At 35.2% G+C, this 27510-nt stretch overlaps 1 protein-coding gene across 5 annotated transcripts in view; it reads right to left on the bottom strand.

Annotated features, from left to right (window-relative positions):
* satb2 (SATB homeobox 2) overlaps positions 1–27510 on the bottom strand; it is a 223698-nt gene that overhangs the window by 114833 nt on the left and 81355 nt on the right. For all 5 annotated transcript variants that reach the window (XM_051930522.1, XM_051930521.1, XM_028807591.2 and 2 more), the window contains one exon: positions 13200–13376. In XM_051930522.1, the coding sequence (XP_051786482.1) occupies positions 13200–13376 (177 nt within the window). The remainder of the gene's footprint in view (positions 1–13199; positions 13377–27510) is intronic.

Raw genomic sequence — 27510 nt, 5'->3', positions numbered from 1 at the left:
GCATGAATATTTCACAGCATATATTCTGCTGAATACATATCATGCACAAATGCCTTCACATCATACTAAAAATTGTATACTGTACATTAATGATCCTGAATGATTTGGTAGATTTAGAAAGGATACCATTTAAAATCAACAGCATATCAAATATCAAAAAGTAAGTGAAAGGGAACATCTGAGTTAAAAGCTATAGATATTCAATAGAAAAAAAATGACAAATTACTGTTTACTTCTACATTGTGCTTTGTGAAAAAATAAGCACTGGAATTGGTGTTCGTTTTTTCTCACATTTCACTGTGATATTTTTAGCAGTAATTATTTCCTGTTGTACAGTGCAGCTCAACAGTCAGTGTTAAATATCACACTAGCTGTAAAGACTGAGATTGGTTTCTCTGTAACAAGTCTCCCCATGGAAGTGCGGCATATTCTCTTTGTTATGTTGCGGCTTTCCTCTAGGGACTATGTGAACTAAATTTAAGTTTTTGGTTTAACTGACAAAGTAAACTTGTATGATGTGTGTGTGTGTGCATTTGCATGTTTGTTTTGCTGGGAATTGACTGCTGCCCAGTTCAGCATGGCATACTGATTTGTATGGTATACTGTATATTACTGTGTTGAAAAGCACCATCTTAGCCATGGCCTCAAGTGACCCAGACCTTGAAATAGAATAAAAAACTGAAGTTATCAAAAAAATTAAACATATAAACTATATTAGCAATGTATTTTATAATGAATGTGCTTGGAGTTTTTCTTAATTTGCAATAATTTTGTTATTGTTTTATTCATTCAAAATGGTGTGATTTTGCTTTATCCATCCATTATCCAACCTGCTATATCCTAACTACAGGGTCTTGGGGGTCTGCTGGAGCCAATCCCAGCCAACACAGGGCACAAGGCAGGAAACAAACCCTGGGCAGGGAGCCAGCCCACTGCAGGGCACACACACACACACACCAACACACCAAGCACACACACTAGGGACAATTTAGAATTGCCAATGCACCTAACCTGTCCATTTTCTGAATCTGTGTGTTACAGTACAGAGGTGTGGACATTATTCCCAAAGTATCTAGAGAGAACCAGCAACCTTTGAATATGTTCTGCTATTTATAACAGCAAGAAAATATGGAGGTAGGCTTTGGATTCAAAAGGAATTCTTGAAAATGTAACATTAGCTGTTATTACATTTAATTCATGTTACTCTCATATTTGTTTGTGGGGCTGCTTTGTATTAGCACATTCATTATCATCTATACATAACTGCCCTTTAAAGAAATATTGGATTGGTCCAGAGTTAATGTGTATCAGACATCAAAGTTCATTCAGTCCATACAATCAATTAAGACTGCACTGATTGCCTGTGTTTTACAATTAGCCATAAACATACAGTATACTCACAAATATCCAAAAGTACAATGTTGCCACATAATAGAAAAGAAAACCCTGAAATTCTCCGAATCTGTCTTTTTCAGTTTTGTGCAGGTCATCCTTCTGAACTTTCTCAGTGTATCTGTTTACAGAATAAGGCACCATTTTTAACCAGGGTATCAAACTTTAGTTTCTGTAGCACCTTTCGCATGGAATTTTATTATAAGACATTTTACAGTTTCAAAGCAACAAGGCAATAATGCATGGTGCTGTATTTTTATTTAGTCAAAAAAATGTTGTTCATTTCTGCATTGGCTGTTTACCTTATGATTGCATATTATTTTACTGCCTTTGGTAGTATACTTTCTTTGCAAAATATTTTGTTCTTGGTTCTAAATATCACCATGTAAAGACTAATTAATAGTATGAGCATGATGCCATATTATTATTATATCATTATTTCAAACTTAAGTGCAGTGTTGAATGTCTATAATGTTAATGCAGGCACTTTGATTCAGCCTTTCTAACCAATAATCATCTAACCAGCCTACTAAAATATTCCATTAGAAAACAGTAGAAGCACTTTTGCCTGTTAACAAAACCAAAAAAAATATTTTTGGCAAATGTTATTCTGGGTGTTCTTCATTATTTCCAATGGGAGAAATAAAATAATATAAAGCAGACCATTTTATGTTTGCAAATCTTTGAAAAATGATATACACTTGTATTAGCATAAACAGAAGAAAAAATATATATAAATAGAGAAGAACATTTCCTTACAGTCTACATTATATATACCATGGCAGATTTTGTATAGTATAGTCAGTGTAATAACTGAAATAAGGAAAAAAGCATCCCATTACTATAGGAAGGATTGTTTCTATTATCGTACCTCACATATCGTCTTGTGGTTTTACACTCTTTAAGATGCATGATGCAGAGTATCAACATATACACATACACACTCAAATCTACAAGTTCATACAGGCTTTAACTGTACAAGGACATGGTAATCTCATCTGTTCTTCACTGTTATTACCCATCTCAAATGCAACCAACTTTATTTAATACTGCACTTTTCTACAACAAGATCTTTCTAAAAGAAGCATACATAGTCATCGAACACGAATTGTATACATTTCTTGTTTTATTAGGAGCACTAGCATGCTGAAGGGGTTTGGACAAATTAAATTTAATTTAAAATTAATAACCTTGTAAGTAAAATTCTAAAACTACAAGCCATTCTTCTGCCAAAGCATGAATTAGCCCTTTTGTTCAGTGAGTGCAAATCCATCGTTGTTCACAAACAAATATGGTAACACAAACTCATTAGCTACAACAAATACCCTGCTCAAATATATTTTATCAATTAAAGGAAACAGAAATACCAGTGAAAATCAGCTCAAACATATGAGAATACATAGTACATTCCGCCAGGCATTCATCATACCTTGATAATGAACCAAGTCCCAAGAACTCTAGTATGGGGTGGAAAAGCTACCCTCAGTGCCTCACTTTGATCCACTCAAAAAAAATAAGCATTATATAAAGTACATACATATGCACTGGATATTGGAGAACACTGTAAACATCTTAATGCCAATCGCCGTTATGTGATTATGGGTTGTACATAACCACATTCATGCACATGCTGCATGTTCATGCTCACCAACTTCATTTAATCTTGTTTCCATTTTCTCTCTTTGTATTTAAATGAATCATAAACACTTAGGTGATCTTTGTCCTGGAGCCCTGCACAGTTTAGACTAATTTAGACACTCCATCAATCTAAATGTAAATGGGCTGGGTAATGTTGGGATAAGTTTCAGTTTCTTTTACCTTAACCTATAATATTTACATGGCCTTATTGTTACTTAAATACCCCTAAGCAAAATGAATCAGAGCAGAGTGTAAAAAAGACGCGTCCAGTAGTCTGTTTGAAATGGGAGGCTGCTTGGGAACATGGCCTCCTAAGTAGTTCTTTTTATTGGGAGGGGAAGTGTGCCATTGACCCTATGAGGCCCTTGATTTCCGAGCGTTTATTTCAATACTTTAAAGACTGCTCTGTTCTCTGGCTTTGTGCATCACAACACTGATTTAACCAAGTACTGCATACTGCATACTGAGGGAGAGAGACCGCCCTGACCGCTGTCTTGTTTCCGGAGTTCAAGTGTAATGTGTTTTGTATTTCAATCAGAAGTAGCTGCTGAGACATTTCAGGGATTCCACATGTTAAAGATCTAGTTATATGGACTAAGAAGAACATTAGTAGTAAGAGTAATGTGTTCCCCAAAACTTTTCATTCCTTTGCCTGTCTAAATATTAAAAAAATAACATTGACTCTTGTTTGATACTGGAAAAAATAGAAATGCATGAATTTAGCATCAGCATAACAAACTATAGAACTAAATCACAATACTTAATATATTACAGTATAAAAACTCATAAATCATCACATAGTGACACAAGCTTATGGGATAAAATTGAATTGTGAGATGCATGGCAATTCCTAAGCCTAATAAAACGGTGTCAATATTGCGAGGTGCGCTTAATCACTAAAGCCATGTGCACTAGAGTTAGAGGAGTATCAAGCACCATTTATTTTTTTCTTTACATGTTTCACTTGTTCCCAATCCCTTGAGTACAGACCCTCAAGTAAGGCAGTCTTTAGCATCGCACTTACCTGAGAGGTATATTTAAGTCTGTATGGAACAAAACATTTTTCTGTCATTAGCAAACATTAGCATATGTTTTTGGCTCCTTTTATATTCTGTCTTTCTTTTGCCTTTTACACGTTTGGTATTACAGTTATAGCTTAGTTTATTAAGTCTATTAGGAGACTTACTGTTAAGGATTTCTGTGCTTCTTCAGAAATTTTGCCTACCTCTTAGATTTATCTTTTGGATTGTCATTTTAATTTTTGCTAACTTATCTCTAGTTATTTTTTTTTCAATTTTTGAATTGTTTCTTTAGTGAATTTATTGTTCTTGTTTGTTGGTTGCTTTATTCTTTTATTTCTTGCATTGTCTTTTCTCTTCATATGTATCCTTTTAATAATTGTTACATTCTTTCATTTTTTCTTTTTGTTTCCTTTAACAAATTGATTAAACAATTAAAAGTTTGATAGTTCTTTTTGAGTTTTGGAGGTGTTTTGCCTCCCATTTTGGGTTTAAAGCATAACTATTTGAAATTTTCAAATTAGGCCAAGAACTGTTATTGTAAATACAGAAGTTAATTTGTCCAAGAATATTAGTATTGTTTTAACTGTGAAATAATCCAGCAGTGAGTTGCTTTAATATCAGTAGTGACAGAAAGGATACACAAGAATTTGGTTTGTCACTGAAGGATTTTAGAATAATTTCTTTTGAAAAGGCACTTCCAAAAATGAAAATACAAGAGGTTAGCTGCTGTGGCACAGAATTAAAGTTGAGAAAGTAAAATATATATGAAAAGGAAACACAGATTTCCTAAAACATTGTGCATTGTTGAAAGCTGTAGTAAGGAATGGTTCAGTTTTTTTAGACAAGTATGCTTTAGGCTGAAAGGAGTTTGGTTCAGATTGGGATAATTAAGCTTAAACAGAAAGTCATTCTTGGCTGTTCAGTCATTCTTTGTTTGCTGATGACAGTGTGATCTGTAGCAATAGTAGGGAGAAGGTTGAGGAGACCCTGGAGAGGTGGAGATATGCTCTAGAGAGGAGAGGAATGAAGGTTCGTAGGAACAGCACAGAATACATTTGTGTAAATGAGAGGGAGGTCTGTGAAATGGTGAGGATGCAGGGAGTAGAGTTGGTGAAGGTGGATGAGTTTAAATACTTGGGATCAACGGTACAGAGTAATGGGGATTGTGGAAGAGAGGTGAAAAAGAGAGTGCAGGCAGGATGGAGTGGGTGGAGAAAAGTGTCAGGAGTGATTTGTCACAAACGGGTATCAGCAAGAGCGAAAGGGAAGGTCTACAGGACGGTAGTGAAACCAGCTATGTTATATGGGTTGGAGACGGTGGCACTGACCAGAAAGCAGGAGACAGAGCTGGAGATAGCAGAGTTAAAGATGCTAAGATTTGCACTGGGTGTGACAAGGATGGATAGGATTAGAAATTAGTTCATTAGAGGGTCAGCTCAAGTTGGATGGTTGGGAGACAAAGTCAGAGAGGTGAGATTGCGTTGGTTTGGTCATGTGCAGAGGAGAGATGCTGGGTATATTGGGAGAAGGATGCTAAGGATAGAGCTGCCAGGGAAGGGGAAAAGAGGAAGGCCTAAGTGAAGGTTTATGGATGTGGTGAGAGAGAACATGCAGGTGATGGGTGTGACAGAGCAAGATGCAGAGGACAGAAAAATATGGAAGAAGATGATCCGTTGTGGCAACCCTTAACGGGAGCAGCCGAAAGAAGATGAAGAAGAAAGTCATTCTTGGCAGTATAGATAGACTGGCGAAAGACGAAGGCTGCAGGACTCCCTATGCTCCAAGGTCTACTTCTGTGGAGATAGCAATGACACTGGAAAGTCTGCTTGAAATGTAGGCAAGATGTGAGAAGGGTTTGCCAAGTATGTATAGTTGTGGCATAAGTAATTGATTAATAGCTTTCTGTTTGTTCTTGATCTTGAATCACCCTTATAAAGCATCTATTACATAAGTAACGCTGCAGATACATTTAAAAAAATTATCAAAATACAAACACCTACAATGCAAATGCATGTGCAATGACAGCATTAATCAAATTTGAATGCCTAAATTGGCAAGAATATTCTGAATGATTATGCAGTAGTATGTAGTAGTGATAGACAAAAACATTTCAATAAAACATACATATTATAGAAAGGCCTATTAAAACTGATATTCAAATAAGAAAGAGATTTATTACAGTAGATGTATAGATAAGTAAATAACTAAAAGCTGAGTAGTTATGCAAGAACTGGGACCAAATAATAGTAATAATAAAAACATTTTCCAAAAATGGAAAGGTTAGATGTCAAATTTTTACATCTAGGTCACAAGTTTTCACTACAAGTTAACCACATTTTGAAAGATGATAAATTATTCTGTGTAGGCCAACAATTATCAGGAAGTCCATTGTGGTATGGTAAAAAAGGTATGTACAAGAATTAAGTTAATGATAAGATGGCTCATTTGCATAAATAGTATGAGCTGCATGAAACCAATAAGTGCAATAAATATAAAAATAAATATATGGACTAAAATGCATGGGCAGCTAAAGAACAAACAGACAGGTAACAAAACATTACCGACAATACAACTCAATCCTTATTTGCAAAGATGTATATAATATATTCTTTCAAGTTTATAGATTTATTTCAACATTTGAGTCATTTCTCAAACATGTTTACATGTGTATGTTAGATGAAGTGTAGAGCTTTGAAAATCTTTAGATTTTTTTGCGTAACAGAGAAAAAAAAATATACAGACACAACTCAGACTGAATGTCAAAATATCAATCTTAAGTAAAAGCACACAAACACATGAATTTGTTCTTTTAAAGTAGTATTGTAACCCATGTATTTATTATATTAATGGCACCACTGATGTCACCCCTACATAAATGTGTTCAAATTGAAATGCAACACTTAGCATTACAACAAAATCAATCCCATGTGCTTCAATATAATGTCATTTACACATGATGCTCAGAATTTAATCCAAAAAAATTCACCAGAATAAGTTAAAATGATCGACACAAATAAAAACTGTAATCAAGGGCCACTGATCATGGAAGCTGCAAAGCAGTAAAATGTGTGAAAGAGGGTATGTCAAATTAGACAAGCATAAATGATATTTTGTTACATTTTCAGAATAAATGAAAATACATTTTAGATTTAGTTAGTTAAAGAATGAACCTAGATGAGTTGTCTTGATATGATTATAATGTAGGATAACAGAAGAGCTGTGAACTGAAAAATTGTTGACATCAAAGTCCAAGCAAGTTGCAATAGAAATAATTCAGGAGGAAAGATCTAAAGCAGTGGTTACTTCTTTTTTTTTTTCGTGACCCACTTTTGCCATTTTTGTGTCATTGAGACCCACAATCATTGCCAATAGTCAGCGGGAGGCCACTTGGAGAATTTCTACTGAAAGTCATCAGTGGGGGCGGTCCCACTTGGAGAGTCATCAATTCGTTTAAACCACCCACAGTGACATTTTGCAAAGCACCACACAAAACATACGTGACCCTTTTTCATTGAATACAATTGTGAATCATGAATTGACAACACGTAACCCAAAATGGGTTGAAAATCCATCATCTATTTATATCTTTCCCTGTCTTCCCAGTCCATCCAGCTCCTTTTCTAAATTTTCACCAGTTATATCTGCATTTGTTAATGACCTGCTGTAAGATGAGGTCCACTACCTGTGTACTGGACTCCATCCCCACCACACTTCTTAAATCCTGTCTACATGCCATAATCCAGACTGTTACAACAATAATTAAGACATCCCTTGACAGTGGCTTTGTGCCAGACACTTTTAAAATCGCTTCTGTAACCCCACTGTTAAAAAAAAGTCTGGTCTTGATGCTAACAATCTTAACAACTTTTGGCCTATTTCTCACTTACCTTTTCTGTCAAAAGTACTGGAGCGTGTTATAGCCCAGCTCACCAATTACTTATCTTCTAATAAACTGATGGAACCCTTTCAGTCTGGTTTCAGGGCCCAGCACAGCTGTGAAACTGCTCTGCTTCGGGTAACTAATGACTTGCTTATGGTAGCAGACTCTGGACAAACCAGCATATTAATTTCGTTAGATCTTAACACAGCATTTGACACTGTCAGACATGACATTCTACTGTCCAGAATGGAGAACATGCCAGGTGTCTTTGCCACTGTCCTCAATTGGTTTAAGTCCTATCTGATTGAAAGGCAAGAGTTTGTTAGTCTTGGCAACAGCGGCTCCAGCTCAGTGCCGGTTATACAAGGGGTTCCTTAGGGCTCTGTCCTCAGCCCTCTGCTCTTTTGTATTTATATGCTTCCCCTTGACTATATCATTCGTAGCTATGAACTGGGTTATTATTTTTATGCAGATGATACTCAACTCTATTTCAATGTTAAAGTGAAACTTCATCAAAGCTTTCTCAGCTCATATCTTACCTCAATGAAATTAAAACCAGGATGAAGCAGAATTCTTTTAAATTAAACTGCAACAAAACTGAACTCCTGCAAACTGGCAGTAAAGTGGAACTTTAGAAAATGAGTTCCTTCTCAGCCACTCTTGACGGTGATCTCATCAGACCTTCTTCTAATGCAAGGAATTTTGCTGTCATTTTTGATTCTGTCCACATTAACCAAATTAAGAAACTCTCCTACTTTAACCTCCATAACATATTCTGTATTCGCCCATTCCTCTCCTTTTCTAATGCTGAGAAACTTGTCCATGCTTTTATCACATCCCACATCAATGAACGTAACTCTCTTTTGGCAGGTGCCGCTTCTAATCTTATATCACAGCTCTAGCTAATTCAAAACTCTGCGGCAAGAGTCCTAACATGAACCAGCAAGGCGATTACATAACACCCATCCTGCTTCACCTCCACTGGCTCCCTGTGTCTTACAGAATTGAATATAAAATTCTATTATTAATGTGCAAAGCTTTAAATGGCCTCACGCTAGACTACATCAGTGACCTTCTCTATTGCTGTGCTCCTGTTTGCCCATTAAGGTCCCCTGATTTTGGCAATCTTGTTGTGCCCCATACTAATCTGCACTCTATGGGTGACAGGCCCTTTAACTGTATAGCACCCAGACTTTGGAAGGCTATTAACTTAACCTGACATTCTGCCTCCTCTTTCAGTTTTCCTCTCTGTCCAGATGCTCAGTATAATTTGTGTGTCTGTTATATCACAAATGATGCTTTTTGTCTTGTATTCTATTTAATGCCTTTGTACGTATATCCTTTAACTATCTGTTTTAATGTTATATTCAGGAAAAATCTGTATCCAATGTTACATATACTTGCTGTTTCTTTATGAGACTCTGTGAAGTGCCTTGGGCATGGAAAAGGCACTATATACCGTGGAACCTCGGTTCACGAACGTCTTGGAACATGTACAAATCAGTTTACGACCAAAAAGTTTGCCAAACTTTTGCCTCGGTTCATGACCACACACTCGGGATACGAACAAGCCAGTTTCCCTTTCGGTTTGTACATGTTCAGTCTCTCCCTGTGCATTTCCTGTGCAGCGAGCAAGAGAGAGAGCGAGAGAGCGCCACACACACACACACACACACACACAGGCAGCTTTGAAAAAGAGACAGGCGCACACACACAGGCAGCACGAGAGAGAGAGAGCTTGAGAGAGAGAGACAGACACACACACACACAGGCAGCGCGAGAGAGAGGGGGCTGGACGCATAAGGTAGGAAGGCAGTTAAAGAATGCACTGGGCTTGATTTTGTTTTCACTTCTGTTTACAGCGATCGGTTCATAGCGTGCATTTTTGCAATGTTACATTTCTTGGTGGTTTATTAAATTACGGATTTTTTCAAATGTTCATTTTTTTTCCCTGTGCTTAAAACTCATTAAAAAAATGTGTTTTTAGCCAGCGGTTGGTAGCGCTATAGCGCAAACTATTGCAGTGTTAGTTTTCTCTGTTGTTCAAGGTTTTCTCAGTGTTATTCAATATTTTTACATTTAGTTTACTATTACGCTGGGCATTCTATGGTTTGATTAACTATATTTGTGCTTAAAAACCTAAAAAAAATATATATTTACATACAGTTTGTATGGTCTGGAATGGATTCATTGTATTTACATACAATCCTATGGGGGAAATTGCTTTGGTTCACGACCAAATCGGTTTACGACCAGAGTTTTGGAACAAATTATAGTCGTGAACCAAGGCTCCACTGTATAAGTAAATATATTAGTAAATATGACATATTTAGTATTGTGAAAAAGGAACCAATTACAGACAGTGAGAATGGAGATGTAGACTGGAGTAGGTTCCAATCTGACTTCCATAAATTATGTGATCATTTAAAACGCTGGGATTTATGACCAACTACAACTTAGTGTGTCCAGCGGGAACAAGTGAGTGTGAGGATTAGCCTATGCTATCAGTAAAGGTAGAGTTTTGGAGGAAACAAACCAGGAAAGGAAGTAATTTGGTAAATACTGTAGGTTTGCCTGCCTGAAAGACACAAAAAGTGCAAAGAGTTATTATTTTTGTGTAAACTTAGCAAAAGACATACACTGGTCAAAGAGAAAATCTTTGTGGCAAACCACAGTCTATGCCTAATAGTCAAGGGAGGCAGGCATGGATAACAATGTGTGGGAGCGGGTACTTGAGGAAGTGCCAGGAGTTGATACAGAAACAAAAGAGTTTATCATTGGAATGAATTGCACAGGACTGCAGAGTGAAGTTGACCATGTTGTAAAAAATAAGTGTTGATTTTTTGTTTTATTTGGCAAGCACTCCAACATACTGGATAATAAATTAAAATATAAATGTTTTATAAATCTAAAAAAACAACAAAAAAAAAACTAAGTTTTGTGCACACTGTTTTTCTGTATTTGGTTGCTATACCCTTTTAATAAACATTTGATCACAAAAAAAATCAACATAAGGTCTTGCATCATATAAATTATACTTAAAATTCCAGTATTGTATTAACATCATAAGATATAAATAGCTAAAATTATAAACTTAAATGAGTCAACAGCCTAGCACAGAATTCATACCATAAGGATTGGAAATTATTGGTAACATTATTTATAAATGACATTACATAATTATGTACAATTAAAATAAATTACTATACTTATAAGTAAAGCGCACTGTATAATTTTCATAATAATGTATGGAAAATCCAATGCATTAACACTTTTTTTAAATATAATTTATCATAATACATTAGACAATATTTAGCTCTGAAGATATCAATTAGCTGTGTATGGGTTGGCACCCTGCCCGGGATTGGTTCCTGCCTTGTGCCCTGTGTTGGCTGGGATTGGCTCCAGCAGACCCCCGTGACCCTGTGTTCGGATTCAGCGGGTTGGAAAATGGATGGATGGATGGATGGATATCAATTAGACAAAACTCAAAAAACATATTTTGTATTTAGTAACATACATTGTAATTTTGTTAAGGATTCTCAAGTGTAGGAGGTTACTCTATATGGTTTTTTTTTGTAAAGTTCTCAGCCATCTTGGTGGTGTCAAAATTCCAGCTGCTAAGATTTCAAATCAGCACACTTATTTCTGTATAATGCATGTTTACGGTTTGCTTATGTTATACTAATGATGTGTTCCTGTGTCTTTAGTTGAAATAAGGTTTAATGAACAACATTAGTTTCTGCCCATCCAGATTATCTCTGCTCACGGGAAGTAAGAAAAAACAAAACCTAATCAGCAAATGAGGACAGATATTTATATACAACACAGTGGATAAAGAAAGTGATGTTTAACCAAATCAGAAAATGGTGGGAGTTGAATGTAGAGAACTCACATGGTTACCACCAACTCAATAAAGAGGGTCCTTCACATTGGATGACTTGCTGATGCAGTGTTTAATACTACTGCCATATATGTATGAGAGTGCTACTTAATTGAATGTAACAAATAAAGAACTGCTTGTAGCCTTGCACCTACACATGCTCAGGTTGGTGTGAATATGTCAGTTTCATATATATCAATTTCATAAACACACTTATGTGCAACCAGAGATAGATGCATGTAATGTGTTGTTCATGATCTCCTTGGTAATAACATCACAATGGTCAGCAGAAAAGGGCACTCATGATAAAACAAACAGTAATTTTAACAGTAAACAGTGATATTATTTTATATTTAAAATGGAATAGCAGAATTTCCCATAAATATTTTTGTAAATTCCAATACTGATCATGATCAATGATTTCAAAATTATATTAAAACCAGTAACGGTGCACTGCACAATAATGTGCAGTGATTACACTTGACTTGAGAATTCATAGTTTTCATACTCTTACTCTGTACGTTTAGCATTCGCTTGCTGAGAGGTTGATGCGCTTGCTGCTTCCTGAGCAGCTCTTCTTTTCCCCAACCTAGCAGCCCGCTTCTGCTCTTCTTTCATTGGCATATTTTCGTGTTAAAACTGATTAAGTTTGTGTTGCAATTACTTAGTATGTTTTCCTTAATTTTTCACTTAAGCTGGCACGCGAGTCTTCAATCTGCCTCAAGAATGATTTAAGATATGAAGAGGTACGGGAGGTGACGGTGAAGGTAGTTGGGATAAGAACGGCGCCCGTACGCATGTGCCACACTGTCGAGAGTTGATTCTACAATAAAATAAAAATAAAAAGAGGAATAACCTTGAAGGTCAATCATCACCCCGAAAGCGGAGAGTAGACATCACATAGTATATGTGTACCAAATTTCAGGTCAATAGGTCAAACGGTTTGCGAGCTACAGGTGATTTAAAATCCTGGACAGACAAATGAGCAGCCACGATAGCGTATTATATAAGAAGATCATTCTACAGCTGTTTCAGAGATATCAGGCAATTTGCCAAAAGTGTACAATCTTGGGCATAAAGTAAGTTGTATCAGACTAACTAATAATATTATTAAGTACCTTAATTTTAAGATCTTTGTAATCAATCATTCCTAAAAAAGTTTTCAAATAAGAGGTACACTTGATCTATCCAGCCAGCACGTGCCTTATGTGTTCACCTTAAAATTATAGGGTATACGTTTTTAATTTGATCTTCACTGTTTTGATTAATCCTTTGAAAAAGACAGAACCAATTAATATTAATTAACTGATAAATGTTAATTATTATTCATTCACCATATTAGTGTTTAAGTAAATAATTTTCAGGTTTTCAATTATTTTCTTACCTTGAGCTTGAGCAGCTGAACTATGTGAATACCCCAAAGCCAGCAGTGCAGTCTCCACAAGTTGGTTAAAAAGAACATCTTTCCGCACCAACACAAATTCAGCATGCTCTTCACGGCCCTCATATTCCAGTGGACTGTCCATCTGCTCAACTACACAGAAAACAGGGATCATCAGACCTGCAGGAAGCAAATAACCACATTAGTAACGGAATCTATAGACAACATAAAATTGTGTGATGACACTATAACTACAGTACACAAAGACTCCTGGCCTATAGTACTAACCATAGACATATTAAATATTATGCATATATGATAGGGTGCTAAGACAGAAAAAATATTAACTTCTCATCAACTTTAGAACACTTTTCACTTAAGCTTACACCTCAGAAATCTGGATGTGTTACTGGAGATTAGAAGTACTAGGGTGTTGTACCATGTTAGCCATTATGAATGTTGTGAGAAGGCAAGTAAAATGACACCTTTCATTGGCTAACTAAAAAAGAATACAATATGCAAGTTTTCGAGGAAACTCAGGTCCCTTCTTCAGGCAAGATGCAATGTGGCCTGAATATGTAAGGGGCCTGAATTGCCTCGAAAGCTTAGAGATTAAAAGAAATCAGTGGCTGATTTGTTTTATCCTTCGTTCCTGTTTTACAATGCTACAGTAATGTTCTATGTATAGTAAAGTCAAATGTAAACACACACCACATAGTGACAATGTGCATTTTTTATTGACCTGTATACTGATCACCAGTTAGGTTTGGTACTCTGACCCAGTAGCTAAAATATCATACAGCAAGCTAAAAAGTGTACCAGTAACTTCTCTGTAGTGCTGCCATTTTTCAAATACTTAAACCTTTTACACAAAGATCTATTATTTATGCCTACTAGTAATTTTATGCTGATTATATGTTGGTAACAATAAGTATGTACTTTTCTTTAGTTTAAACATATTACTCAAATTGGGCATGAACATAACAGAGTGTGAGAAGTTTCAGGAGTGTATGAGAGGCGTTGGGCATTTCCATTGATCATTAGCAAGCTGGGCTGCAAAAGAAAAAGCCATGAAAAATCAAGTAAACAAGGTCAAAATGCAGTTTGTGTCTTGTTATTATCCAGGTGTCCATGGCACAAACATTGAACCTTTGCAGGATATTTACGTTAGTTTATTTAGCTCTATGCAGCAAATCTATTTGATTTGCCTTGATGTTATTTTTTTTCCACAAAATGTAATGAATTTTCTAGCTAATTGTTATCCTGGAAATGTAAAGGCAAACATCAAATAATTTTAGACTTTCTGAAAATAATATCAATAATTAAACTAATACTGGGGAAAACACAAACTGTTAATCATTATTATTATGTTAAATATAAATGTAATTTTTCATTTGTATATTGACTTAAAAATATTAACAATAAGTTATTTGCCATTTATTAGCTGTTTTTAAGAAACCTATTGGTGCATTTAATTATATTGTTGGATTAATTATTTGTATAGCCTCGCACAACTTTATAAGTATGGAGTATTATCCATTTGATGTACATGTTAAGGCCTGCAGTTAAATATGCCCTCAAACAGTGCCAAGTTAACATATTATTACCAAAGTAAACATACCATTCCATCAGTTTTCTCAACAAGCTTTATCCAATAAAGGGCTGTAGAGTGTAAGAACTCATCACAAGTCAAGAAAAGAACTAACTCTGGATGAGATCCCAAAACATTACAGAGTACATTTTATTGTTTTCAGTTAATACTGAACACACACCTTTGGGATATGGGATGAAACCAACATCTTGTGAACATTAACAGAATGTGTAACTCTGCAAAAATGGAACACAATGTTGGTCTCAGTAGCTGTGAGGCAGTTGTGCCAAGAAGTGTGCCATCTTCAAACCACCCAGAGTGTTAAAATATCTAAGTCCAAGTTTATACATACCATCATAACATTTAATAATACGAACCTACCAAAATAAATATAGTGCCAAATAAAGTCATCAGCAGTGCACAGCAGGAGCAAATCTTAGTAAACGTAAATTTGCAGTTTTGACAAGCATTATGAGCATCTAATGGTTATGCCACATTTCAATTAGAAGCCACCTTCTTTCATCCAAAACAAAAAAAACAAAAAAACAAAAACAAATGAAGGATGTGCTACTTTTAAAACAATTGTTAATGAGCCAAGGGATCATTTTGAAACCACAAAGCAATGCTTTCAATATATTTCTCACATGTCATACTGTCTAGAGAATAAAACAAAGTTTAAAGAGAGAATTTGTTCTATAAATCCATCCATTATCCAACCCGCTATATCCTAACTACAGGGCCACGGGGGTCTGCTGGAGCCAATCCCAGCCAACACAGGGCGCAAGGCAGGAAACAAACCCCGGGCAGGGCGCCAGCCCACCGCAGTCTATAAATCTCTTTCTTAATTTTTTTTTCAAAAAGAGAATTTTCAATTCAAAATACATGCACTGAACAAAAGTATATTTGTTTATGTAAGAAGATACTGTGGACTTGTTCAGTGTGAGAAAATCTCAACTGTGCTCTAAAGTAGTAATCAAATATCACTTTGTCATTTATGGAAGATACAGTATGTGACAGAAAGTCCAAACATTCACCCTGTAATGCTGTAATGCAAATTTGTTATGCATGGCAGTCAATCAAGTGTGCTTGGACTATACTTTAAAAAGCAGTTATCTGTAAATGTTGTGTGAACAGAGCTGTCTACTCATTCCCTGGAATGCAGGGTATAACTCCTTTATAAAGTACATTGAATAAACCAGGATTATGTCAAAATGGCAAACCTATTGAAAGTGAATCTTTCTAAAGATTTTTTATTATTCTGTTTAAACATTACATAAATATTAATCAATTACAAATCAGTAAGATATACACAAGGTATTAATTAGATATATATCGTTAGTCCAAAGCTATAAGATTTCCTGTCTGGCTAGTTTTTCACAGCACTAATGATCCAAAGGGCTACTATTTTTTTCACTATAATAATTTTTGACGATTGCCTAAACTTTGAAGCTGTTATTAGTATAGGCCCTTTATTAAATTTTCGAAGATTCACTTTTATGTCCTGAACTGATCCTATTTCATGCTTGATTCCATTTTAAGCTGATACTTTAGGTCTGTAAAAGAATGTGTGCTATGGTGGTAACAATGCAGTATAAATCTATTTTTGAGAGTTTCTCAGTCACTGATTTTTTTTTCTTCGGAAGGAGTATAACGAGGAAAATTACAAGCAAATATGCAACAAGCAGCAGAGGAATACATAAATGTGTTTTTTTATTCATGATTTTTTTAGGGCTGCCACTCACACTGATTTCTTCTTTTAATTGTGCACAGTTAAACTGTGATTGTAACAATTCTCTCTTTAAGTGCCAGTAGACTCCATGATCCTTAATTGGTTATACATTTATTGATGCTTGCTATATTTTGCTTTCCCTTTCAGCATACCAGGCATGCTCAGATTGCCAGGCATTTTAACATATAATGTCTTCCTTTGACTAGTCAGAATTATTTACTGTCAAGTAAAAATGTAATTGTGTATATTAAAAATATCATTTTTACTACATACAATGTGAATTTAATAAATATATGCCTATGGGCCTACTTAAAAATAGCAATGCAAGATATCATCAATTTAATATTGACTGGTCAGAATCCAAATTACATATATCTATAATGAATGGTTGTGGTTCCAGTCTAAGATGTTGTAATTACATTTTCACTAATCATATTTAGGCAAATGGTTTTAACATATTTTTTGTCTTGTTATAATTTTGGATACCTACGATTACATCTTCAACAGTTAAACTTTTAGAGTTATCTGTAATTACATTTTGAATAGATGGAATCTGCATTGATGATGTCTGCAATTCTGTTCTCACTGACAGCTTTTTCCATTAATGGAGCTTTCGGTTAGATATATTAGCAATAACATTTTTGACAAATCAAAGTTGAATTTCAAACGTCTACTTGCAATTTGATATATTTAATTCAAACACATTAAAGATATATTGAACATCTGAAATTCAGACTTAATTATTACTAAAACATACATGAAAGAAATCCTTAATTTTCAAAACCAATAATGTACAGACTAGAATGCTGACCTGTTAAAATACACATGTAGATACTGAAAATATGAAACACAAAACTTTAAATGTTAAAACAGCATCCCTTTTATTTGCTCATACATCTTCAACTTTAAAAATCTTGATCCAATTTAAAAAATGGGATGGGTTTTATTGAATGACTCCTTTTTATTTCCCTGTAACAAGTGTGATGCTAATTCCAAAAAATAATTTTTGCTCATTAGATATTGTTGGGTGTGCTTTACAGGAAGGACTAGTAGAGATTTGCCAGGACTAGTACAGTATATTTTTCATCCTACTAGTCCTTCAGACTGTAAAAATGTTGTGCTAAACTCTAGCCTAAAAACATGGCACTCCATTCAAATGATATCCAATACCATTTACCCTACCCACCTAGAAAGAAGAGAAAGAAGAATATTTATTTTCAACAAATCACTGAAAAAATACTGGAATATCAAAAATTTTAGCAATGGCTCAAAATATGCATAAATAATTAAAACAAAATCAATGGAAAATGCTTGTCAGATTGATAAAAAGAAAGCTTTGAACTGTTTTTTGTAAAATGAACTGAAATTTTAAATAAAATAAAGCATTTTTTCTCTTGGTGTTATGTTAGGTAGGTCAAGATTTTCCAGCTGAGCGAAAGACAGCATGCTAGTGGTGTTCTGTAAATTTTAACAGTAGATTATTCATTAAACAATAATGTGCCATTGAGATTAACCCCAAACAGAGCTGTTAGAGGATTAGGAACCACTGTGACTCCAAGACTTTCTCAAAATAGGCAACAATTTTATTGTAAAAAGCTCTGAACAGAGAATAATCACTAAATATACAATACCATTTACTAAGACTGCTTATTCCTGAGCAGGGTTGCAGTGGACTGGAGCCAATCTCAGCAAGCATAGGACACAAGGCAGGAACAGTCTCCTGAACAGGGCAGCAGTCCAATGTATTGTGAACACATTCACACACTGCACACACTAGGGCCAATTTACAGTCTCCAGTCTACATAATCTGCAGTCTGTAGATTATGAGAGGAAACTGGAGCACCATTAAGAACCTCACATTAATATGGAGAGAACTCCATGCAGGAAAGACTCCGGACGTGAACCCTGGTATCTTTACTGTGAGGCGGCAGTACTGTCACGCCATCTGGCCAACCTGTTCCCAAATAATGTGACCCAAAAGCATGAAGAATGTGGATTTAACATGTGAAGTGTTTCAGTTACAGTTATGCTAACAGTCTAAAACAGGATTATAGTAAATTTGTTATGTGCACTAAATGCAGAGAAAACTTTTGCAATGATAATGGGCATGAAAATGGACTGGCTCTTCATAAATCATCACAAAGCAGTATATTTTTTATAGACTGTAGATGATCAAGGAGAAAATAATAGCGGCTTAACAAGTAATCAAATAGATACCTCTAAGTGGTATCAAAGGGCAAAACTATTCATATTATAGTATAGATAAGTGATAGATTTTAATGAGGTGATAAAAAACTTTGCTGACAATGTTGATGAATCCTGCGATAGTTAGCCTTCCTCTTTCAAAAGCCAGGTTTCTAGTTTCAGGTATGCTAAATTACACTATATACATACAGAATTAGGATAAGTGTTCTAAATTGTTGGTTTACTTTTTTGACAAAAGCTAGTAGAGTATCAGGAGAGTGAGATACGAAGAAATAGTGTAATCCTCCATTTATAATAAGACCTTGAATGAAGCTGAACTTTAATGATACCTGTAACATTTAAACACTACAAAAACCATCAGCGTTTACAAAAAAGGCCTGAACTGTACAAGTATAATGATTTTATACTTGAAATACCACTTCAGTCATCACTTTTGCAAATCTCTTCACAGCCCAGTATTTAAGGATATTTTGTGTGATTTGCATAGTTTGTTAAGATATACAGTAAATGCCATGTTGTAAAGTTAGTGAAACTACAGATAGAACCTACTGTAAGATGTAGTTTAATAATGGAGTGTTGATAATGTTAGGGTTTGGATTGGTGACAATATCTCAGTGAATATGGTGGTCTACTGATGTCCTGTTCATCCTGTTTTCTTTTGTTGAACTTATGCAAATACAGCTGGGAATTTGGCAGTTGTTGCAATATGCAATTGCTGCTCCTGTTCCAAAATTCTATTGTATAAATGTTCTGCACTAGGTAACTGTCCAGAGTGATCTAGTGAGGTACCTGCCCTTTCTCAGCAGCATCAGTCACAAGTATATTGTCCTTCCTGTATCCCAAATTGTGGATGTTATGGTAATTTTAAACTCTAAATTGGCCTTATATTGCAAAGGGGTCTGTGCTGTGATGTACTGGTGAGCTGACGAGGATTGTCAAGGCCAAGTCCCTATGACCCTACAGTGAATTGGAAAATGGGTAAGTGTTTGTGTTTTTCATAGTAGATGTTAGATAAAAAGATCCAATATAATACACACACAGGTTAGCAGAATTGGAAGACATTCAAGTCATTTGTATGCTCAGTGTAAGTGAATTAGTGTGCCTCACTGGATAGCTCCAACCCCCAACAACTCTGTACTGGAATAAGAGGGTTCAAAAAATCATAGAATAGATGGAAAGAAGACAAATACAGGTACAGTTGACAGAAGCGGAGTGAAAAGGATGTTTGTGATTACATTATTTCATTGGATTAGATTTTACTGATGCTGTAGAGAGAGACAGGACCCTGGTTTGACTCATAAGTAGGATAAACTATTTTGTTTGAGTTAAATAAATATATTTGCTTAATTTTAAATATTTATTGTAAAGGTCGTAAAATTAGGATGTCAGCTGCTGTACTCAGCAGTTGCTTTATTTAGTTTTTTTACAAGTATGTTTTAATGTTATAACCTTACTAGTTTAAAAAAATACCATAGTTATAGTAATCAATCTAATAATGCCTGCAAAGAACTCTGAAATCTTCCATTGGTTCAAATGTGATATTACACTAAAAAGAAGCCTTTGATCTTTTTCATGTTACACTAAATATTCTGATTTTTAAGTTGTGCCAACTTCTCTATAATTTAAGAATATGACTTGCTCAATCTTCTTCTTTTGGCTGCTCCCGTTAGGGGTTGCCACAGCGGATTATTTTCTTCCATATCTTTCTGTCCTCTGCATCTTGTTCTGTTACACCCATCACCTGCATGTCCTCTCTCAACACATCCATAAACCTTCTCTTAGGCCTTCCTCTTTTTCTCTTGCCTGGCAGCTCTATCCTTAGCATCCTTCTCCCAATATACCCAGCATCTCTCCTCTGCACATATCCAAACCAACACAATCTCGTCTCTCTGACTTTGTCTCCCAACCATCCAACTTGAGCTGACCCTCTAATGTACTAATTTCTTATCCTGTCCATCCTCGACACACCCAATGCAAATCTTAGCATCTTTAACTCTGCCACCTCCAGCTCTGTCTCCTGCTTTCTGGTCAGTGCCACCATCTCCAACCCATATAACATAGCTGGTCTCACTACCGTCCTGTAGACCCTCCCTTTCACTCTTGCTGATACCCGTCTGTCACAAATAACACCCACTCCATCCTGCCTACACTCTTTTTTTCACCTCTCTTCCACAATCCCCATTACACTGTACTATTGATCCCAAGTATTCAAACTCATCCACCTTCGCCAACTCCTTGCATCCTCACCATTCCACTGACCTCACTCTCATTTACACACATGTATTCTGTCTTGTTCCTACTGACCTTCATTCCTGTCTTTTCTAGACCATATCTCCACCTCTTCAGGGTCTCCTCAACCTGCTCCCTACTATCGCTACAGATCACAATGTCATCAGCAAACATCATAGTCCACGGGGACTCCTGTCTAATCTCGCCTGTCAGCTTGTCCATCACCATTGCAAATAAGAAAGGGTTCAGAGCCGATCCCTGATGTAATCCCACACTGAATTTTGCATTTTCTTTATCTTTAAAATCAGTTCACATATCTGCTTCCAAAAAGTTGTGTCACATTTAGGATAAATATTCTTGTTAGTGTATTCATGCACTTAACTGTTTCACTAAATACTAGAGGTAACTGGATGATTTACCCAGGGTTGATTTTTTTTAAGTTTTAAACTTAGAATCCAATAAATTCTTCATCAACCCATTGGTGACAGATGACTGAAATGTAAGCAACCAACTGTTGGCCCTAATAATTATTCATGAAATATGGTAAAAGTACTCAGACATTTGTTTAATCCCCTGAGGACAGACTTTGGCTACTTACAACTCTAAGACTGGAAGAAGCAGATTCAAACTGACTGATAACTGTGTTGTTGTTTCAGGAAGGCAGTGCAGAAAGGAGATGTGCCAGGGGATAAAAAACCAAAAGAATAATCAGCAAATGGGCAGAGGTCAATACCAGGAAAGTACAAAAATATTAAAGCACCAAAGCCTAAAACCTAAACCAAAAGTTGTTAGTTAAAAGAGCTGTTGCAATGCCCTGTCTCACTGAAAGAAATCAAGACACTAGTTAGCTCTGAAAACATTTTTTGGATATTAGAGTAGCACAATGCCATCTTCAGTACCCTCTGGGGAATACTTCAAGGCATTATATGGTATCAATGTAAGCATATCACCAACAACAAAATAGCACCGATCAACAAAATGTCAGTGTTGCTAAAAAAAAAGTTCCAAAATGATAAATAAATAAAAATAAAAAATTGTGGCAATTTGAAAACTATCAAAAAAAGTTAAAGAAAACTAACAAAGCAAAAAACATTGTCGAAAAACCATCAGAAACATTTCAATAACATAAATAGTATAAAACATGTTTAATACAAATTATCTATAACAATTGTCTAAATTGCAGTTTTCCAAGAGTCCTCCTGCTCTTCCTAAACCCTCGTGTCTTCCTAAGATTATGTAGATCCTACTTGTACATTTTGGCATCGATTGCCTTATTCTACTTATAAACCCACATTTGTTGCTTACTTACAAATACTCCAATCAATTTATACTTTAAGAAATCATTACTTTACAAGGAGTAGTTATTGAATGCTTTGGGTATCAACACTATTGTTGTCAAAGCACATGGTCTTTTTTGTTATCACTCATTTAGCTGTTTGTATCAAACTGTTGTACTGGGGTGTTGTACTGTGTTAGCCATTATGAATGTAGAGAAAAGCCAAGCAAAATGACACCTTTTATTGGCTAACTAAAAAGATTACAATATGCAAGTTTTTGAGGCAACTCAGGCCCCTTCTTCAGGCAAGATGAAGAAGGGGCCTGAGTTGCTTTGAAAGCTTGCATATTGTAATCTTTTTAGTTAGCCAATAAAAGGTGTCATTTTGCTTGGCTTTTCTCTACTATCAAACTGTTGAAACTTTCAATAGCCTGTAAGGGACTGTACAGGTCTGTTCTAGTATGACTGATGAACACTGATGTTATTTAAAGCAATCACAAACTAACAAGGCAGTAAAAACATTCTACGGGAATAATTTAAATATTAATTATTGGCGTTCAATTATATAATGTATTAAAAAATATTGTTCTATTTTTATTTGACTTAAGTTAGAGTTTAAATTATAAACTATAGGCTAAAATGTGTCAATGTGTTACACCTAATAAGAAAAACTCGCCTCAAGTCATCTCACTTGCATTATATGATCAAAAGGTTTTTGAAACCTGTTACACCTATAAGAGATTGTTGGACATCCAATTCCAAAACCATGGGCATTATTATGGAGTCCACCCCTTGCCAAACCCCTGGCATTAACAGCCTCCACTGCCCTTGGTATGCATTCTATCATATTTTAGAGTGTGTCCATGGGAATTTGTGGCCACTCAGCCAAAACTGCATTTATGAGGTCAGGTACTGACGCTGGACAAGAAGACCTGGATCTCAACTGACTTTGCAATTCATCTCAAATGTGTTCAGTAGGGTTGAGATAGAGCTCTGTGCAGGCCATTTGAGTTCTTATACACCAAATTTGTCAAACCATGTCGTATCTATTAAGATTAGGTGTCCCTAATTTACGCTGTGCTTACCTTGTAACTACCTCTATAATCACAGAGGATTACTAGGTGTTATTACTTTGTATTTACTGTGTAACACAATATAATTTTGAAGTTAAGCATGCAATTATAATTGTTATTCCACAATTTATATACATACTGTACATACATACATATAAAAACAGTGGAATAACAATTACAATTGAGTACTTAATTATAGAGTTACACTGTATTACACAGTAAGGACAAGGTAATAACACCTAGTTACTCTGTAATTATACAGGTAATTACATGGTAAATACAGAATAATCTGCACAGATTTACAGTCAAGCTGGAACAGAAAAAGGCCTGATTTGTTTTTAGACATTGGCACAGTGTGAAAAGATGTTCTAATCTGTGTACTCCATTCTTCTTCCCACATTCTGAAGACATGTACTATATGTTAGGTTGCAGTTCTTAATTTGCCATGTGAGAAAGTGTGTGCATATGTGTGTTTATTTGACAGTGTCCTGCAATAGATTTATAACCCTAGACTCCTGAAATGCACAAAACAGATTCAACAATTAACTCTTGCTTTGCTATTGTACTTTATTAACCTTAATTTTAAACACATTTTTAATATAAAATGTTTCATTTTTTTGTGTAAATTCCAATTATGCAGAAAATGTTAAGCTAGTCACATAAATGTAGCTGACTATTTTAAACTATAAGTTAAAACAAGAAAAAAAAATGTAAACCACATCAAATTCAAAGTTTTAATTAATTCAGGTTATTTTTACTATATATATGCTACAATGCAAAGATTGTTATATGTGTTTGCGCATTTTAGGTACAATCTATTATTTCCAATTAACGTGTTTTATTACACAAAAACAAAAGATTAACTATGCAAAATAGGGGACTTAAATAAAAAAACGTGTTTTGTATGATGGCACAGCTACCATGCCGAGAACACATGGAGAACCCTGAAACACTAAGAGTGTCTGACTAACTGAATCAGTTGATTGTAAAGGCAATTCCTTTCTCTGGTGGCATGAAAAAAGCCAGAGGCACTGGGCGAGTCTATAATAAACAATTTTATTTATAGGCTGTGGGCTTTTTGACTGAAGAAAACAACAACATGTGCTGTTAGCCCCCCTCTTGTGATTTAGCTATGCTTCTTTATATAGGTTATCTTTTAATGTAAAATTAACAAAAAATTTGTGGAGGCTGCACATACCTAACACCTAGATATGATTCAACCTCAGAACTAGTTGGCTACCTAATGATACATTTCGTTTTGGCTCAAGTACTTTGGTTGCACTTCTACCATATGCTGCTGTTCTTGTCGTGCCCGGAGCTCTGAATTAAAAAAAAGCAAAAAATAGTCACTCCACCAACTAAGCCTATTCTGACCTTAATGCGCCTCTTTGAAAATGACAAATAAAACACCAGTTTTGGTAATCAACTAATAGGAGAGGTATTCCACGACACCACATAAATAACAATTATCACATGCTTCAATTAGATGGACTACCAACATCCTTTGCCCTCAGTTAATGGCTTTAGTCTGTATGTCAACAGTAAAGGGGTGAAAAGCATGTCCTTTTGTGCCTTATTTAAACAGAAATCTTAAGTAATGTTCTGCACCTGGCACCTCTCATGACCTAGTCCAGGGTTGTACAAACATAGATCTTGGAGGGCCACAGTGGCTGCAGGTTTTCATTCCAATTATCTTCTTAATCAGTGATAATTTTTTTTTATACAGAATTCTTAATTGTTTATTTTACCTTAAGTAGCAATCAAAAAATAATGAGATGCAAAGTGAGCCAGCAGATGACCAGTTAACCCGTGTCCATCATATAATACTGTAAAATAAACAAAGGTCAAGTTCTGGTAAATATCCATCTGCTCAAGCCCACAAACAGTTTGATGATGCCTTTAGAAAAAAAAGAAAGTAAACATTTGGAAATGTATGCTTAAGCAGAATAAGAGCACCAATAAGGCAAGGAATTAAATAATGGGTTTAATATCAAGAACTGGCATCTAATTAACACATGGATTTGAGTGAAATTAGTTCGGATTTGAAATCCCATTTTAGCTGGTCATCTGTTGGCTCGCTTCACATCCCATTTTTTTGGCTGCAAGTTAAGGAAAAAAGAAACAATTAAGAGGGCAGAGTCTCAAAAAGCAAGTCAATTGAAATGTAGGGAAAAGAAGTTAATTAGTAGCAGAAATTTTCATTAATTAGCAGAGTGGCGGGAAGGAAAACATACTGAAACCGTGTCTCCCCAGGGTCTGAGTTGAAAAGCACTGCAGTACAATTAATGTCTTAAGATTTAAAGTACATAGTATTAAAATGAAGACTTCTTGTAAGTTGTTTTTTTTAACTTTGTGCTTAGGATGGTGGGTAAGCAACAAAGGGAATTATATATTAAAACCTACACTAAGTGACATTTTGCTACCAGAGTGGGACAGTGAAAGTTGAAGAACCATAAGCAAACAAAAAACACAACTTGCTATGCATCTATTGTTATACTGTTTCTGCTCAATCTGTTCACGAATTAAAATGATACCACTGAAGATTGTTATAGTTCTGAAAGCGAAGGTGAAGACATTTAAAATGCAGTAGCATCTCATTGTTAATGTGTACATCATCCAAAAAAAAAAACCTGGAGTTAATGAGGCAAGTAACAAACTGCTAATGTCATAGTATACAGTATGATATTATACAGCTTTTATTCAAAGATATTTGAGGTAATATGATATGTAGACAGCAACACAGAAAGATTAATCACAGATCCACTACCACATGTGCTTAATATGACAAAGCTAGAACCAATAGACTAAATGGACTCCTGAAACTTAATATGACATGACACCAAAAAGCATAAGTGAAACACTAGAATTAAGAATTAGGAAACTGCAGACAGATGTAAGTTCTGTAGAATTAAACAATAGAAACTAGGTCCACCTAGACACATATCTAGTCTCTCCACAACATATTCCCCATGAAATATTAAGTAGATGCTGAGACATAGCCATGAGTAAAAGCCTATTTTGAACTAAGTAAAAAATGAGAAAGACAAACATTTTATCAAAACAGAAAGTGGCTTTGATCTGACAGACAGCCGTTTGTCAAGAAACTGAAATATATATTGTGACATTTTCCATATGAATCTCCATGCAGTGAAAATGAATGCTATTACATTAAAAAAAGAGTGAAAAAATCTAGAGAAGTCTATTTTCAGTAAAAAAAAAAATTGCTAGAGATCAAATCAACAACATGTGGAAACTTCCCAGTGATGCAGATGGAAAACAAGGCAACATTGTATAACGTGCAGTGCATTGTTTATTAAGTACAAACAAGAAAGGACAACAAACTGAAGACTCCAGTCTGTGTTCTTGCTTAGAGGCAGGGAGTTACAAAGTAGGTTTAAACCCACAGTTAAGTGAGGCCTTCCTGATCATTTGTGATTGGTATTACCTATAAATATGGGGGAAATCCTATATGAAAGACAAATAAGTTCATGCAGAATACGCAAACATAAACTCATACATGACATGCAGTAGCTTTTCTCCAAGTTCTGTCTTCTAGTGTCAAATACCTGATGGAATTTTAGACTAAACTCTTTATGTTTTTCTATTTTTTCTTTTTTTTTTTGATTAGCTTCATGCAACCACAAGTTTCTTACAAATTGCATTCTGAAGTGAAATGCGTCTCTGCCTAAAATATTGTTTCATTGGTTTCTCTCTTACTTTTTAGTCTCTCTATTTACAATTAATGTATCAAATGAGACAAAATAGTGAAAAAATAGAGCTTTCTCGATGATTGAGTTGTCTCTGTTATATAGTATGGTGAAGTTTTTATTCATAAACTTAATGATCAGGTAAATAACTGGAACAACAAAAATAAAACAGCAACAACTAAATCTGTAAACACCTTGTTTCTGGCAAACATTTAAACACTACCCAACCACCTCAAGTAATCAATCAGCCATACTGTCTTCTACAGAGCATGCAATCACAATGTCTTTGAGCAAACTAGATTAAAATTTAAGGCAGCAAGAAAACATTTTTGACACAATGTATTCACACACAATAGTTCTGCTAACTGATCTAAAGAGAAAAAAATGAATTGGCAAAGCACAGTGACAGAATGAAAATAAGTGCACTTGAGAGAAACGTTTTAAATAGAAATGAAAAAATAGACATAGCACCTATAAAATGCAGGATGGGAAAGGTGATTTGAA

This window comes from Erpetoichthys calabaricus, chromosome 8 (assembly GCF_900747795.2).
Source record: "Erpetoichthys calabaricus chromosome 8, fErpCal1.3, whole genome shotgun sequence".
Taxonomy (NCBI): domain Eukaryota; kingdom Metazoa; phylum Chordata; class Cladistia; order Polypteriformes; family Polypteridae; genus Erpetoichthys; species Erpetoichthys calabaricus.
Note: the sequence above shows the minus strand (reverse complement) of the source record. Positions and strands in the feature narration are given on the sequence as shown.